Here is a 17,635-nt window from a genome sequence, read left to right on the forward strand (position 1 = left end):
AAAAAGAGATACTAAAGAAGCCAGGAAGGGAAAATAAAGCAGCTTTGATTTTTCTCTGAGGTCAAAAACCCAAATCCTCTCAAGCTTCTGCATATCTGTGTGTGTGTGAGTATATGTGTTGGTTATCTTTACCCCTTTCCCCCTTCCCACCCCAATTAAAAAAAAAAAAAAAAAAGTTGGCAGAGCATATACAGTCACCCACAGTCACCCAGAGCGACAGAGGGGATTGTTCTAGAAGTGAGAATGTTTCTGCTGGTATATACTGATTTGTCACTTCCCTTGGGAAATAAATACGTCAATGCATTTAGTGCCTTATGTGTAATCAAATATCCTTCCAGGCAAAGAGACAAATAAGTGCTGCTCTCCTTCTTCCCTCTCCAGATTATATGCAAAAACTCACTTTTCTTCTTTCAGCAATCTTGAAAATTAAAAGCAGTGTCCTGTAACTTGATTCAGTTAGAAACAACCCTCCTTATCTTTATTCAGGTGTGTCAAATCTAAGTTTATGGAAAATAATTATTTGAGGATGTTTTTATGTGGATACATTTATTTGATTTTGACATGCAAAAATAATGAAAAATCAGTCACGGTGAGTCTGGATTCAGTGCATGACCTGTGTGTGTGGGTAATGACAGTGAGGTGTAGGCATTGGTGCACAATCTGTACAACAGGGTGTAGTCATCACTGGTGAACAGCATACCCATTGACTACTCACTGCAGAGTACTTCTTGAATTCCACCAGAGGTAAAAAATGAGCTTTTTATTTCAAAATGTTCCACTGTAGTGGAACTATTGTAGAGTCCAGTGCTCTGACAACATCCTGGGACATCTGTCCCTTGGAATTTATTATTCCTGGCAAGGAGGAATTTAAGCAAAAGTGGTTTGTGACTTTCTCAGTATTGCCACATCAAATTTCCATCTGCTTTATTCCTGTAAAAGAATGCACATTAATGCCACCCTAATGACTATACTTAACTATGAGTTCAACCTGGCTCTTCAGGTGTGCTTTATGGCATATGCACAGCTGTGCTGGAAGTGTTTTACATTAGCTCTATTATTTCCATATTGTTCTTTCTAAGGAAAATTTTGGTGGAATTTGGTGCATGTAAGTTGACCAAAACACACAGGGGCTTTTTGTTCTAAATTTCTGTTTTTTTTTTGAAGTTGTCAGTGCTGAAAATTAGTATGAAATATAAATTGTATTCTCTATTAAAATAAAAAAAATATTATGAAGGATCAATCTGAGCTTCAAAAGCTTCAAGGGGATTGTTGTTTTGTTTTGTTGTTTTTTATGACAGTTCTGTGTTTTCTTGATCAGAAATGTGTAACTAGCAGCCATTTTGTTATACGCTTAGAGAAAAATAAAAAACCTGGAGAGGGAGAAAACTGTTCTGTTTAGTGCCAATCATTTATACTTATGTTTCCTTCTGGTAATTCCTTTTTTGTCAGTTACTTCTGTTCCTGTTTGGAAATTTAGTTCAGTTAATTTGTGAAAGCAAAGATAGGGAAAAATAATTATAATAGATGTTATATTCAGGAGATAAATTTTGCCTTTCCATTTATGACTTGTTATTTGACAGTGTGTCTTAGTTCAGAGTGTTGCATCTTGAAAGCTCTACAGTCATTTTAGACCTTTGAAATCTCTTCATGAATACTTAATTCTGCATTTGTAGAAGAGTCTGTGCTGGAGAGATCTGTAGTAGTGTTCAATCTGTTCCCACTAGCTCTCAGTGCAGATTGTGCAAGGCTGCAGAATAAATTAATATTATTCTGAAACACCCTTTGTCCACTGGAATGTCATCCTTTCAGATCTTTGCACAGAGCATATGAAATAGCATCAGATGCAGACAGTGATGTATGTTCCACTATGGTTCTCCCTGTTATCGTCATGAATCTCTCCTGCCTGCATTGATGTTTTGTGAGAAGAACAGTGTTGGTTCCTGAATGTACGTTTGTGATGGATGACATTTATTTTCATTTATTTATTTCTCTAAAAATGGAGTGAGTGGGCAGGAGGTAGGTAGTTCTGTTCTTTTTTGTCGTTGTTGTTGTTTTGGAGGAGAGATCCCAGAGCAGAGGGTACGCAGTGTGGTCCATCTATGTGGGAGCCTGAAGCTTGGGCAGAGGGGAGGGAACTAGTGGAAAGTGCAGGGAGCAGACATGCGGCAGAAGTGCAGATGTGATGAAAAGAGAACTTTTGAGGGATCTAGAGAGGACTGCTCAGAGTGTGCTGCAACATAGAGCCACTTGATCTGAAACCAAGCCCAGAAGGAAGGAATTGCTTTCAAAAATATGAGAGCTGAAAGGAACATACTTTATAAATCCACTTTATTTCTGTTGTTTTAGAGAAATACAAATTCTGTTTTTTGTTGTTGTTGTTTGTTTGTTTGTTTTCTATTAAAATATTTGGTCTAGCTTTAGTTCAAATACAAACTTGCTTTACCATTTTAAAACCTGTTGGAGTTTTTTGGGTACTCCTACTAATGAAAGGGAGTACCTTTTCATTTTAAGTAGACGGAGTACTTTACTTCAAAGGTCTGGTTGCCTTTAGTTCTTGTCACAACAGATTGAAATTTTTTCAGAGTGGATAAGCATATTTATTTTGTTTAAACAACCTCCCTGAATTACATGATGCCAAAAAAAAAAAAAAAAAAGAAGTAAAAAAAGGTTTTAATAATCAAGCTATAGGAGTTGGCAAATATAAATCAAGAATGACACAGACTCAGCCCTGAATATTTCTCTTCTTTTTTCTTCCTCCATCTCTCTTTTGCATCTCTCTTTTTTCCTCCATCTCTCTTTTTTTTTCAAAAAAATAAAATAATATATATATACAACAACAACAACAACAACAAAAACTAGTTAGCATGCAAGGTGTTGCACTTTTTGTCTGTTAGCAATAGCATCTCAGAGACCTTGATATGATCCTGTAAACTGTAAAAATAAGCAGTAAAAGAAGAAAAAATAATTTGATTATTTTCTCTTTTTTATAACTTCCAACAAAATTAAGTTTGAGCCACCCAACCAGTGTATGGCATCTTTAATGTACTGAATGCCATGCTGTTTAGGCAAACCAGAACCCATAATAAAAACAATTCAATTAGAGAAGACAGTTAACCACTTTACCCTTAAGTGTAAATTGATACGTGAACTGAACGGAGTGGAATTTTCCCACTGAGTTCAGTTGTGCTGGAATGGATAGAATGTTACTGGTTTGTGTACATGTCTTAAAAGTGAGGAGGTCTGACACATGCTGCAACAACTCTGGCAAATGCTCCCTCTCAACCTTTTTTTTTTTTTTTTTTTTTTTTTACTTTTAAATTTCCTGAGGGTCCTAATTAATAAAGTTGTAAGAAAAAATGGACTTTCATTAGAAGGGATGCCAACTTCTTGCCTGTTTCAGATCTTCATTTTATTGGCCACAATATCAGGCTTGGATCTGAAGCCTTTTTTCTTTCAAGATTTCTTTAATAATTATTTCCTTGCCAGACAACTCCATTTTCTAAATTTCATACTGAGCTAGCCTCTCTAAAATATCCTTTTCTTCAGGGTCAGGAGTCTTGAATTCCAACCAAACATCTATCTTCTTATTGAAAACATCTGTGAGAAACACACACACGCACACACAAATCAATAAATAAAAACAATATATTTACACAAAATACCTTCTACAAATACCTATAAAATAGCAATTAATCAGCAGAGGTCAAGTATAACCTTGAGGTTGTCTCTGTGAGGATGGCTTATTTAAAACCTCTCAGTGATTAAAATATAAGAAATACCTAGTTCTTTCTTTGGCATTTGTTCAAGTAGATTTAAAAACCTTTTCAAGGTTGTAAACTTGACTAGCTGTATTCTACAGATGGGAGGAAAAGGAAGCAACTTTACTTCACTGAAGAAACCAATAGTAAAGTTACATTTAGAAATTCAGGCCTCCAGGCTTCCTGTCAGTACTACCTAGATCCCACTTACAGTCAATAATATAAAATGGCTCAATGGCTGTTCTGGATGAGACATTATTAGGGTCATAGATTTACAGAAGTTTGTGTCCTTTGACTTTTACACGCAGATGTCACAATTTGTTCTAGGTGCATATTATAACAGCAGTAACATTAAAACATGGGAAATAGGTAGAAATAGATGGTGGTTATGGCAAAGACATTTGGGTCTTTGGGCTCTTGTTCTCACTTTGTTGAGCATCAAAAGACTTAAAAATCAGAATAGAAGAAAATGTGGTGACTAATACTTTTCTAATAAGACTATATGACATTCCTGACTAATTCTAATATGAAAGAGAGGGGTCTCCACATTCAATGTTTTCCAGAAGACTTTATCTGAATCAGTGTTCAATTTAAGTTCAGTCATTGTTTTGAGAATGAAGAGTGCATATCAGGACACTCCTGCCCCAAAACTGGACAGTAAAGAAGTGAATGCTATCATATGGGATAAAATATTAGATGTTAATCTTGTAATCAGACTATCAGACTGGGTTCTCAACATAAATTGAACAAGTCACATTCAGAGTATCAGGCACAACATAGCACACAGCCAATTACTGGCAGCCTGTTGGGCTGCATCTCTCAAGAAGCTCAAGTACCCAGAATCGAAAGGGAGAGAAAGATAATTTGCTATGGAAGTCTTAAAACTGTATTCAATTTAGGCTTCGCTTAACCTCCAAGACCTTTATGAAGACAAGAGGCACAGAAAGTCAGAAAGGAGTAAACAAAGATAGATGGGAAAGGAAGGATAACTAGGTCAAAATATGAGACGGGAGAAAATGACTAGGATATTAGAAAGTAGAGCAAGGATGGCACAAGGAAGAGAGAGGACCATTTTGTCCTAGGGCAGACATGGAAGGAATCATCTTTCAGAAGTTTTCCATCCAACAGTATATAAGCCAGGTACCTTCCTCTCCCCATTTTGTCTCTTGCTCGCGTACCCCTCATGTGCTCTTCATATGGTAGTGTAGCAAGATACAGAAGGTAGTACATTTTGCCTAAAAGAATCTTTTTTTTTTTCCTTTTCTTTTCTGGGGGGGGGGGGGGCGGGTTGGAAGGGGGGAGGTTGAGACATTAGTTTGCCCCATGCTGCAGGCCAGGCACTGGGAGCTGCAGCCATTGTAGGTCTATGAACCATGCAGGGACTTAGGCTCAGTGTGGGCTCTGTTAGGGAGTGGCAATGAGTCAGGACTCTCATAGCAGCAAGATACTGGGCCAATTCTCAGAGGTACAACTCAGAAGAGGAAAGAAAACAGAAACTCTCTGCTATGTGAGCCATTCAGGGTGTACATCCATACCTGTGCTGTGTCATTTCTTGCAGTTCAGGTGCTGTCGTAATTCAAACCATCTTAATTACTTCGCTGCTTTCCTCTGGATGGACCATTTAAAAAAATTAAAAAATCTGCTTTTTGAGACAAGACAAGAACATACGGTATTTAAGGTCACTGCATTTAAAAGCTCTATTTTCGTTATTCTTTCGTTATTCGTCTGAATTCTTCAGACCTTAATAATATTGTCGGGCTTTTTGACTACTGTTGTACACTGAACAAGTGGTTTTGTTGAACTGTCCAAAATACTTTCCACATCTTTTTCCTTGAATAGGTGCACTTAATTTAAAACCCATTTAAACTTAGGGGTAATTCACCTTATTTCATACAATGTGCATTGCCTCTAGTCTACACTGAATTTTATCTGTTGAGCTTCTTAAACAAATAAATTTGTTCAGTTTTTCTGAAGTTCCCCCTGGCCTTCTCTAATCTTGAGTAACCTGTGTCATTTTGACTGTAAGTTTTAAAGGTTCTATTAATACTTTAAATAGTTTTTACTTTTTTGTTTTGTTTTGGGATTGGCAAGGCAGTATCAGAGGTACATTGAGAATACCTTTGTTCAGCAGAGCTGCAGTAATTGCTTCTGTCTCTTGTAGCTTGAAGAAAGTGAAATAAAGTGAAAATACCCATTCATAACAAGAAAATGTAAAGTCAAATAGGCACAAAGTTTTTAATATTTAATTTTCCACATTATAAAGTAGACTTCTTTGCCTCCCCATAAATGCAGAAATGGATAGGATTAATTAAACATTAAACCATTAATCTTCCTAAAAGAAAAGTCCTTGTTGGTCATGTTTAATATAATTTATTCCCAAAGTGATCTTCCCCCATCTGAATTTTCACCATCATTGGTTTAAAAGTAATTAATAATAAAGAAATAAATATTTTGTTATCATATTGTTCCTATCTTTTTACTGGAGCAGAAGGGGTATTATTTGGTAAATCTTGTTTTAATTAAATAATTGACTGGAGGACTGATTGCATAATGGAAATGTGTGACATTCAGTGCAGCCACTGATTTAGAAATGAGACAGTGAGTCTGTGGAGAAAAAAGGGTTTCTAGGCCCATAGGCTCTGGGGAAGAAGCATATTTACTTTCTAGGCTGTTTGCCTTCTAGAAAAGTAGGAGGAACAGGGAACGAAGCCAAAAGAATGGGGCCACTAGCATTTTTAGCTGATTATATGCAACATCAAGAAGGTGCTATTTGTATCCGTGGGATATTACTGTCGGCTGACAGAATAAGAAAACAGGAAACATATGAAGTATACTCAACAAAGTGAAAATATGCCATCAAGGAAGAAAATATATACCAGAGAACTACTTATATATATCTTATATATATAAGTATAAAAAAGTAAGTCATGCTTGCTTAAATTACTTAAGGATTCCATTCTGTAACCATGAGCATATGAACATAACTTGCATTGGTAAAATGTATTCTTTAATTTATCTCTATTCCTAGCATTGTTACTTTGTTGAATATGTTGGGGCTAAATGGATATTTCTGGTCAACATTATAAATGTAATAGCACTAAGCAAAAATAATAGTTACTAATATATCTTAAAAATATAATGAGAAGAAATAAATAGTCTTTGTAGACCTTTTATAGCCCTTTTTTAAAGGGGGGGGGGGGGGGGGGAGGAAGGGAAATGAGAGCAGGAGATATGTCCGTGTAGTGTATTTCTTAATGTGATATTGGCAAGTAATGAATTGTCAGGAACTCTCTGAACATGGGCATAGAAAACTTTAAGAAACAGTCTGAATATTTTTACCTATTTTGAGAGTCCCTTTATTCCTCCATGGACAGAAAAGGACAGAATTCTAATCTATTAACTCAGACTTTACCTACTCTCTTTTGAGCAATAACTCTACAATTTGTAGCATTTTCTTTTAATCTCACAATGGTATATTTACTATCTTAGTTCATAGGTTAACGGCACAATGAGTCCCAAAGGAGGAGAAGGGAGACCTATTGTTACTCAGATGCAGAAGATCTTCTCGCAGCAACATCTATCAGTATCTTTCTAAAAGGAAACCAAAAGAAGAGTGGACAAATGATACAAAATCAGGATGCTAATGTCAGTGGGAGAGAAAGTGAATATGAGACTGTGGCCCAGTCAGTGCCCTGAGTACAAAAAATCAGTCTAAGGTAGGGCCTTTCTACCTCCCGACTGCCATAACTTTGATTAACCTTGCAGTGTTTCAGCACGGGGTCATGCTACCCTGTTGACACTTTTCCTTTGAGATGTCAGTCACATTTCAATAACTTTCCAGTGTGGGCTTGTAAGTTCTGTCTCTTCATTGACTTTGAATGAGACAGGTTGCTTATGAATGCAGCTTGGAGTGTCACTCAGATATTCTTGCATTGTGTTATTTTTGATTGACATGCCTGGAGTGGTGGAAGAATTCAGGGTATCTAACTGCCCCTGTTTTGACAGTGAGGACCCTCCATTATTTTTTTTATTAATATTATTTTTTAATTCTTGAGACTCTTGCCCTTCTGAAAGTAATAAGATTTGGTATTGAGTTTCTTTTTTATTATTTTTTTGTTTTGTATTGACAAGCACAGAAAAGACTTGTCCTGCAGATGTAGCAACTTAGCACAGGTTTTCACAGCATGAAAAGTGTAAGCTTTACTAATGGAAGATAATACGTTAATGATAACAGAGAAAGTGCAGGTTCAGAAAAGGGCATAAAAGGAATTCCTATTGGTTCAAGGTAGATAGTTTTATTTTATGTCTGTCTTGTGTAATTCATAAGGGTTAGGTCCAAAGCTCTTTAAAAAGGGCCAGAAAGAAAGGAAAAAATATTGTTTTCTAGTGTTTATTATTATCAACATAGACTGTAGCTACTTTTGTGGAAGTTTCACTATGTAGAAGAATGCTGTGTCCCAGAACAGTGATTGTTCCAAGGCTGTGTTATTCAATAAGCTGATTTATAACATATGACTCCAGTTATAATCCAAGAGTTGCTCAATTTATTTTAAACAAAATAAATATTTATCTGCTGTATCCACTTGAGGTTTATAATCTTGTTTTCAGGAGTGCCCTGGCTCACATAACAGACTTACCCCCCTTCCAGTGCTAACAGAAAATTCAGGGTCTATGGTGGAGGACAGGAAAAATGTATTATAAAATAGTTCATATTTGTTTCATGGTATTTCATAAATCTGGTTCCTAGGCCGTGGAGTGAATAAGAAGCTGTTTTTTTTTTTTGTTTGTTTTTTTTGTTTTTTTTTTTTTTAAGCTACTACCATAGCTTTCTTGCTCAGCTGAATGGAAAGCAGTATAAAATAATAATAATAATGCTGGAAACCAGATGCAAAACAATAGCAAACAGAAACTTCTTTAATAAGCATAATCTGTAGTCAGTGAAAGGCAAAGACATCATTAAATTCACAACATAACTTATTTTTCTACTGTAAACCATAGAGGAAGCAGTCATGCTGAGATGCAAATAAAGAACCAGGGGCTGTATCCTGAGCGTTGCCGTGCCAAACTTTTGCATGTGTGTCCATCTGTGAGGCTGAATCCTGAAACTTGGTTAGATCTTTACCCATTCAGTTCAAAGGGAAAGTGGAATCCACAAAATTTACTGTGATGAGGAGAGATCTACTTAAGTAAGCTAACAGCAGTGAAAAGGGGATCGGCACATGTTGTCGATCATCATATACAGTTACATCAGCAGAAATAAAAAACAAAAACGATAAAACAAAAAATATCATAGACTCATGGCTACAGCACTTGATAATGGGAGTTGGAATACTCTTGAAAGGCAATTGAACTTAATCCCCTCAAAAGTTACATGAGTGCTTGAACTACTGGATGAGTAGGACCAGTGGTTCTTCCAGGAGACAGTTTTTTTTTAAGTGGTACTTACAGAGGTACTTTGTAGAAACCTCAATTTGCTACAGGTGCACAAGAGTGCCTATAAGATCAAGCCCTTAGAAAAAGGAGGCAGAAGAACATCTAGCTTATTGATCCTGATGTGGCTTAAGTCTGCCCTAGGTATGAAACTCCTCATCTCTGTTGAAACTTAGACTCCTCCTTATGTGTGCAGAAGCAGGACCTTAGACGTGTGAAAATCTTTAGTGTACAAAATGTGGAGAGTCTGACCTTGGCAATGCCAAATGCCCATCCAGCTCTCTCATTCCCCCTCCTCAACAAGTCAGGGGACAAAATGAAAAATATTGTGGGTGGAAATAAAGCTAGCAAGATCACTTACCAATCATTTTCAAGGCCAAAAAAGACTCAGAGAAAATTAATTTACTGTCAATTAAAATAAAGTTGGATGGTGAAAAACAAAAACAAATTAAAACACAAGCTTTCTTCCAAGCCTAAACAGTTCAGGAGGGGATGGGGAACAGGTGCTTGGGGTTGTGTAGAGTACCTCCTCCTCTTTCACTTCCTCCTCCTTTTTCATTTCCTCCTCCTCCTCCTCCTCCTCATCCTTTCTGCTATTCTCCTACCTCTTCTACCTTTTTCCTTCTTCTCCTAACTTTGGGGTTGTCAGGGCTGTTTTTTTTTGTTTGTTTGTTTTTGTTTTTCCTCTCTTCTCTCTTGTCTGATGTTTTGCCCTTTCTTAAAAATGCTTTCACCAAGGTGCTGGCTGCTGGGCCCAACTGTGTCCTGTTGTGGGGCCATTGGAGACATCAGGAATCAACAGCTGTGTCTGTCACAGGGCAGCCCCAGCCTCCTCCTCACAGAGGAGCCCTGGAGTCCCCCACTGCTAAAAGATGGGTGCCTAAACTCAATACACCAGGATGTGGCACCTGAGAAATTTAACTAGATTCACAGATACCGTAGCAACAGAATTTTCAGGATTGATATTTTGGTTAGCCATGAAAAAAATCGTCTGTGTTACATCTTGGTATCAGGAGAATCCCAGGTTGAATTTGTAAGAAATAAGGAAACATTTTTTTTTAGTTAACTTGCCTTTAACTTACTATAAGATGTCAGACTAATCATTTAACAATTCTATTCAGTAGTTCCTCTTCCCTTTCTCTCTATATTTTCTCTAATACCAATCACCGGAAGTGTTTGTAGTAGATTTAAGAACTTTGGCAGAACCAGTCACTTCAAATCTGTGCAAAAAATAGTACGTCAATTGGAATCTATACCTTCTTCTTCTAATGCACATTGCAAGCAGATGTTAGATTTTATTATGTGGCACACAATACCAATATTAAGTTTACTATGCTTTTCCTGTTTCTAGCTTATACACAAAGAAAATGAAAGCTGATCTATGAAAATCTAACGAGTACATATACACATTAGTCCATTGACTGTGAAAAATAGATAGATGCATTTCTAAAAAACTAGATACCTTTGCTAGTAATAATTTTTATGATAGTAATAATTTTAATTATTATGAAATATTTTTATTTATTCCATTTCCGTTAGTAGTTACACATATTTCTTAACACTCTGATACCTATTCAAATGATTTTGAGAGTACTAGCATGTCTTTCTCAAAGGTAGAGGTTTCTAATACGTTGTAGGTAGTTTCTTTTTATTAATTTATTTGTATATAACATATTGCATATAACACTAGTGCAAAAGATATGTATATGTGTACATAGATATATATGTGTATGATATATGTAGTATAATATGTATAATATCATTATTCTGTCAGTGGCAACATAATGGCCACCCTAGTGATAGGAGCTAATATGCTCAAGAAGAGACCTTTTTAAAACATACTGTAACTCCATGTGATACTGACTTCATTCTTCATTCAACTGTCTTGAAATCTAGCAGAGCCGAAAGAAAAAAAAGAAATGTATTTCCCAATGGACAGTCATGAGCAAAAAGACAGAAAGCTGTGACATGACTTGAGATATCACACTGGGGGGTCATTGTCTAACTGCAGAGCTCTGTATATTATCACAATAAATGGCTGTGGAAAGTCTTTTAGTTATCTAAAAGAGGTGTTCAGAACCAATTTTCTGAGATATGAGTCTAATGTGTGCTTTAATATTAGATGTCTACTGAACTATTTCTCCACATAACAGTGCCTGTATTTTTATGCAGTTACTGAAGAGTTTTAAGGTGGGTAAAATTAAGCAGGCAGGATCTCTCTTTGGTTCTATGAAGGTGTGTAACTTCTCTTCATTGCTTAGCTAAGTTGTTCATAAAAGCAATTTAACATAATTTAGAAAGTTTACTTTGCCAAATACTCATGATATAGGTATAAATAAGTTATTAAGTGAGACAGGCTGAGTGCTAAGGGTATATGGATTACATTTACCTAGTGCAGTCAAATATGCAGTGAATACTAAACAGGGAAAAAACTAAAGGAGGGACTAGATTTCTGTATTCATCTTTGAGTGGGAATAAAAATTTGCACTTTTTATTAGTCATAATTTGCTAGGACACCAACCTTTTAGGATTATTCAATTTCACCAAGAGATTTAGTGAATTTCAGGGTGAATAGAAGATGTTAGAAAACAGCCAGTACTTTTTGTTCTTTGCAGCTCTCTACTTTCTACCAGTCTGACTGAATCTACCATATATACTAAATGACTGTATTTCAGTCATCCATACTGGGAGATCTGCTTCATAATCTGTCAGACTTGGTGTCATTAGGAAGTCTTCCCTAATATTTTGCCAGCAGGCTCTACTGAAGCTTTTAGGGTAGTGGAACTGTTGAACCATGCAACACACAAGCAGTGGCAGTGGTATGTCTTTCTGGGATAATGACAACAAACACTTCCTGATGACTTTGGAAATGAGTGGATAGAAATAATTATTTGATTTTTGTTTTAGTTATTCTACATGATTGTATTCAAGTGCTCTTTGACCACCGGATATTATCTCTGAGTTGGTGGCTCTAGAACACTCACCTACTTTCTCAAAGACTGCTTGTTTGTCCTTCTCTTCTGAATACAGCCATGCTGCAGTGGTGAAATAGTGGTGTTACTATTAAGTTTAGATTTTCTTAGTTAATTCCAATTTGCTTCACTGTATAGGGTATACACATCATACATGAATGTCTCCCTGAAAAAGTAGGAAACATTCATCATTTTGATTCCCATCAAGCAAAATGGGTTCAGCCCAATTTGCCCCAGTTCAGAGTTATGTGCTTTACCCTGCTAGATGGAGCAGCAACAGAGTGCAGTGCCAGATTTATTAGGTGTGATTCAGAAGTGCTGATTATCAAAACCCTATCAAGCCCCCTTTATATATTTAGATGGAGTAGAGAGGAAGGCATGCATTTCTGAGAAGGCAGAAGAATGGATTTAATGCTCAGATTAGACATATGACCAAGCTTCACAAGCTTTATGGTTGCTTCACATCCTCTGCACTGCAGTAGCTGACTGTGTGAGTACTCCTAGCCAGTGGCAATTAAAGTGTAATTAGACATGATCCATTGATGTAGCTCAGCTCATGTGTGTTATGTCTCTGTATCAAGGTCATTTGAGTATGTGTCTAAGACAACTTAGATAAGCAAAAAGTAGTGATTTGAAACAGAAGGATGGGCTATTTACATTAGATGTTTAGAAAAACTTTTCAGTGGCAAAGATCAGAACAGTTTTGTGATACTGCTGTCACTGCACATCTGGAAGACATGAGCATATTACAGATAGCAAGAATTGCTTTCTTATGGGTGGTGGCAACATGCAGTGCTAGGATATATATATATATATATATATATATATATATAAAAAAAAAAAAAAACAACAAAAAAAAAAACTTGCTTGCCCTAAGCGCCGTTTAGCCACAGTTTTATCAGAAGTCTGTGTTTGAAGAGGGTACCTAGTTTTGGTTTCTCAAATCCTGCTGTTCATTTGAACAGAATATTTAGTCCACAGTTTTTGTTGATGATCTTTTTTTCCTTTAAATCTCACTGATGATATTTATATTTCTATCATATATATACATAGCTCCTTCTGAGTTGTATTTGTTACTTAGACTTTTCTTATGCAAATTCTGAGCTAGGCTAGATTTGCTAAAATTGTGGTTGCATGAAGAACAATGAAGACAAGATATGTCTTCATGTATTCTTCAAGCATAATAAAATTATTTGCCTTCAATGTTTAAAAAATGTAGGATAACGTATATTTTCAGTATTATAAGCTGCAGCTGTCATTCCTGTATCTTTATGCACATGCGCCTCTGGAGAAAATAGCTGTGACGAAGCTATTCACTTCCACTTCCTTGTGGAAGTCCCAGTTCTGGGTGGAGTTTCATTGCCACAGTCACTCCTTGCATGATTCTAACCATGAATGTACTTTGTAGCAAATAGTCTTAAATTCAACAGCATGTGCTTTTTATTAATGTTACTTCATTGTATATTTTCACTTTAATTTCATTTGAGCTTTATTTTCCTACAGAAAAGTTCTATAGAAACTAGAAAATAAATTAAAAAGAATCGCTGACACACTAGGAGACACACAGCTCAATAACTCATTAAGATTTAGAGATGCTTATTACATATATTCTCAATTTTCACTCACAACATGCAAAGTGCAAACTCTCCATCTCTCTTTTGACTGTGCACTGTTGGTAAAATGGATTACATTTTTTCCTTGCACAGGATATATTGTCTATTAAGATCCATGAAAATAAAGACAATAAAAAATCTAATGAAATGTTATAGTATAGAATAAGTAGTTGCTTTTAAGGTCTTACTGTTTGAGCTGCTTTAATTATACAAGTTACAGAGTTTAATATTTTTGGAGGAAAAAAATAGGAATTGTTTGAATTATTCATGTTTTGAAAATGGCCTGTATGACAGCTATTTTCATAATTCATTTTTACTGCAAGTTTAACACATACCAAAATTCCCACTGAATTGAGAAATTAGGATAGTTATGACTTTAGCTAAAGTATTTTCATGCTTTCTTTTAAAGAAAAATCTTCCTTATTGTTAATATACCGCACAATACCATGTTTGGGAAAATGCAGACCTAAGAAATCATGTAATGTTTTCCTTCAATTCAGTAGGCTATAACAATTTGTCCTTTTTAGCATGAACTAGATAGCTCTTAAAACATTTTTAATCTCTCTTTCTTTCCAGTGCAGGAAAAACCTAGAGCCCACAAAAATGACTCTTTCATAACAGATGATGTGGAAACCAACAACAAAAGGAACAGTATTAAGCCTGGGGTACTTTTTCTGATTTTGGTCTGTAGGAGGGGAGAATCAGAAAATAAATCTATCCTCTCACTATTGTCTTTATTCTCCCTCCTACGACCACATGGAAATCAATTGATAAAGGGTCTTGTGCACCTTGGATGCAAAAAGAGAGTAAGATTTGAGGAGCAGGATCTTTTTCTTCAGGGCCCCAAGTTGCCTATGTATTCAGATTAGCTTAGATCTTGGTTCATGTTTCTCACAGTCTGAATCCTAACACAGTAAGCAGCTGGAACCCTAATATCCTCCCTGGAAGATATTAAACTAGATCCATATTTATTCAGCACCTTTTCAGGAATCAAATTTATGCAATCAAAAAGGATAATTTACTTGCCGCTTGCTGCTCCTCTATTACAGCAGCAATGTTTTTGTCCCTGAGTACAGCCAAATTAATAATTTCTTGATATATGTCAGGTTATATTGCTCTTTCCTGAACAAATAAACTAATTTAAATATGTTGCTTGTACTACACTTGGTGGCTGACCCTAGTAAATTGTGGTGACATCCAGAAAATTATTCATTAGGAAAAGGTATTTAGAATAAATGAGCTGTAGATTGAACGAGCAAATGTGCTATAAATCTCAGATTTTATGTGTTTGATTTAATTTACAATCCCGGTTCTGGTCCATCTTCATCTGGATATTGCTTTATTCTTAAAAGGATTTAGAACAAAATGCACATCCACCCAGCATGGTATTTTGAATATGCTCTTACCTTTGACAGACCCTCAGATTTAAGGAATCAAGAAAAGAATGTTTGCCCTAATAAAATGATTTTTTTTAACAGAAGAAAAGCATCAATTCCTAATGAAAAACTGCTTAAAAAAAAAAAAAAAAGAAAAAATAAATAAAAAAAAAGAAATTCATGTGCCATATGGCAATTATGCCAAAAGACTGAATTTATTACCAAATAAAACTGTTGGCTTGTGCATTTCACAGTTTTCTCCATTCACAACCAGTGTGTTTTTAGAGGTTTTCTGTAGGGTTAGTTGCCCAGCCTTCTGCAAAAACAACAGTTTTTCCTTATTGCAGTAGGTGTTAGAAAATCAAATCCAACTGGAGCACCGAATGAAATTACAGACTGGTTTCGTCCCAGCTGCATGACACATGCCAAGAGCTGATTTTTCCAGTGCAGAATACAAATTTATATTTGTTCTCTTACTGAATGAATTGTCCTTATTGTGTTTTTCATATTTCTATGTGCTATTTAATATTTCAGCAAAGACACTTCACTTTCACCTCAGTGAAAATGCTTTTGCACATCACTTTTTCTTTTAATAAGTAGTCCCTTAAAGAACAAAATAACAGCCAATGTAAAGCTCAATTTGATTTTCCAAATCAAATCAAGTAAACTTTGATAACAAATAGATATTTCTGTCTAACAGACTTATTGCATCAGAGCTAGTCAGATAATAGCCATAATGACTTACAATAACTTCAGATGTGACCTGTTTCATTGTTGCTGTTTTGCTGTTGTTTTGTCAAATGTCATTATTTTAAAATAAATAAATAAAATGTGGGATTCTGGAGTGGTTCACTCACTAGCAGTACAGAAAATTCCTGTGCAATTTATTCTAATGCACCCAGGTCTCAGAGAGACTTCTAATGAATACTCACATCTCAATATGATTTTTAATGTTTAAAAATGTGTTTAATATCTGAACTTTTTTTTTTTTTTTTTTTTTTTTTGCCATCAATTTATTACCTACAATTTTAATTAGGTCATATTATGGAAAGTATTCCCCTTTTTCTTCCCCCTCTCACTTATTGCAGCTATTCATCTATGAAAGTTATTACCTCTCAGATTTCTTCTCTGTGAGTCTGTGATGCAGTTAGCATGCATTTAGCATGCATATTTAGGCAACATTTGTACAGACCTTTTAATGTAGCTTGCATCCAAATTATAAAATGACTTTTTTTTTTTTTTTTTTTTTTTTTTTGCAAGTACCTACTAAATGAACTTTCTCAGTGTGTTCAGCAGTGCTTACTAAATTCAAATTATATTGCCAAAAAGCGGGTGAAGGGATGAATTTGAAGACGTGATCCCCTCACTTCCACTCGGTAACGCAGTGTGACTCTCACAATTAAGTTGGCAGAGATCCTTGAGATTTGAAAGGGAATCCTTTAGCAAGGACAATGGTGTTTTTATTTGGCAGCAAGAAAAGATGCAAGGGAATACAATTAAGCTCCATACTCTTGCACTGAATGGCTTAATTCAGCTATGCTCGTTCACCAATATTTCACTCCTGTTGCTGTGATTGGCATGGAGGGGAATACAGAAAAATTAAACCACAGAAGCTCTCTTCACAGGGATAACTTACTTATCTATAACCTGTCAAAATCACCAACAGCTAACATCAGTATATTAAACTGTTTCTGAACGTATTCATACAGCTTGTTTGGCAGATCGGTTCTGTGTACGGAACTAATCTTTGAATCTCTTCCCTTTCTCTCGGCCTCTCCTGATTTGCCTTCTTTGGCATCTAATGTCAAGGAAATAGTATAATGTGAATTTGTAAACAATATTTTCAGCAAGTTCATGCTGATATAGAATTTCCCTGAGAGGCAACATTAATAATGGGTTGGCACAACACATTTGCTGGAGTGGATTTGATGCCTTGATTGAGTTTCCGTGGTGCATTTGTTGTTGCTTTGGGGAACGTGTGGATATTGGGTTCAACAGACCATAGAATTTTGAATTAACCTCTCTTTTTCTCTTCATGAATATAATACCTTTACAGTCTGTTCTTGCTTGGCCTTTTATTTAAGGGAAAGAAGAAAAGCTTTATTTTTTTATTTTATTTATTTTTTAAGCCATTTTTGAGTTTATTGTGAGGAAAAATAAATATATACATAAGAAAAAATTGACTCATAAGAATCTCTTAGGCTACTTTCCCTCAAGAGCATCCTACACTGATTCACTATAAAATATTCAGTTCAGCCCTGAAGTGTAAAAGACGAAAACCATTAGCACTAAGTTCAGAAATGGCAGCTCCAGTTACACACTTTGTTTTGGAGAAGCCTGTGATGAATTTGAGAGACTCCTGGATGATTTTCAAGAGTCCTGTTAAACCCTGTCAGCAGTCTCATTTTAGGCAAATATCTCTTTTTCTTGTAGTTGTAATTGAATAATGGATTTTTACAAGAAAAATTGCGGGGCGGGGTTGGGGG

At 35.7% G+C, this 17,635-nt stretch overlaps 1 protein-coding gene across 17 annotated transcripts in view; it reads left to right on the forward strand.

Moving 5' to 3' along the window:
• The window catches only part of PCDH9 (protocadherin 9), a 699,850-nt gene that overhangs the window by 83,495 nt on the left and 598,720 nt on the right, over window positions 1-17,635 (forward strand). Inside the window, exon 3 of one of the 17 annotated variants that reach the window (XM_035321141.1) lies at window positions 7,248-9,626. The exons of the other annotated variants lie outside the window; for them this stretch is intronic. Coding sequence (XP_035177032.1) covers window positions 7,248-7,259 — 12 coding nt within the window. The 3' untranslated portion in view covers window positions 7,260-9,626. Of the gene's footprint in view, window positions 1-7,247; window positions 9,627-17,635 lie in introns of those variants that run through there. 17 annotated transcript variants of the gene reach the window in all.

The sequence above is a fragment of the Oxyura jamaicensis genome, chromosome 1 (genome assembly GCF_011077185.1).
Source record: "Oxyura jamaicensis isolate SHBP4307 breed ruddy duck chromosome 1, BPBGC_Ojam_1.0, whole genome shotgun sequence".
Taxonomy (NCBI): domain Eukaryota; kingdom Metazoa; phylum Chordata; class Aves; order Anseriformes; family Anatidae; genus Oxyura; species Oxyura jamaicensis.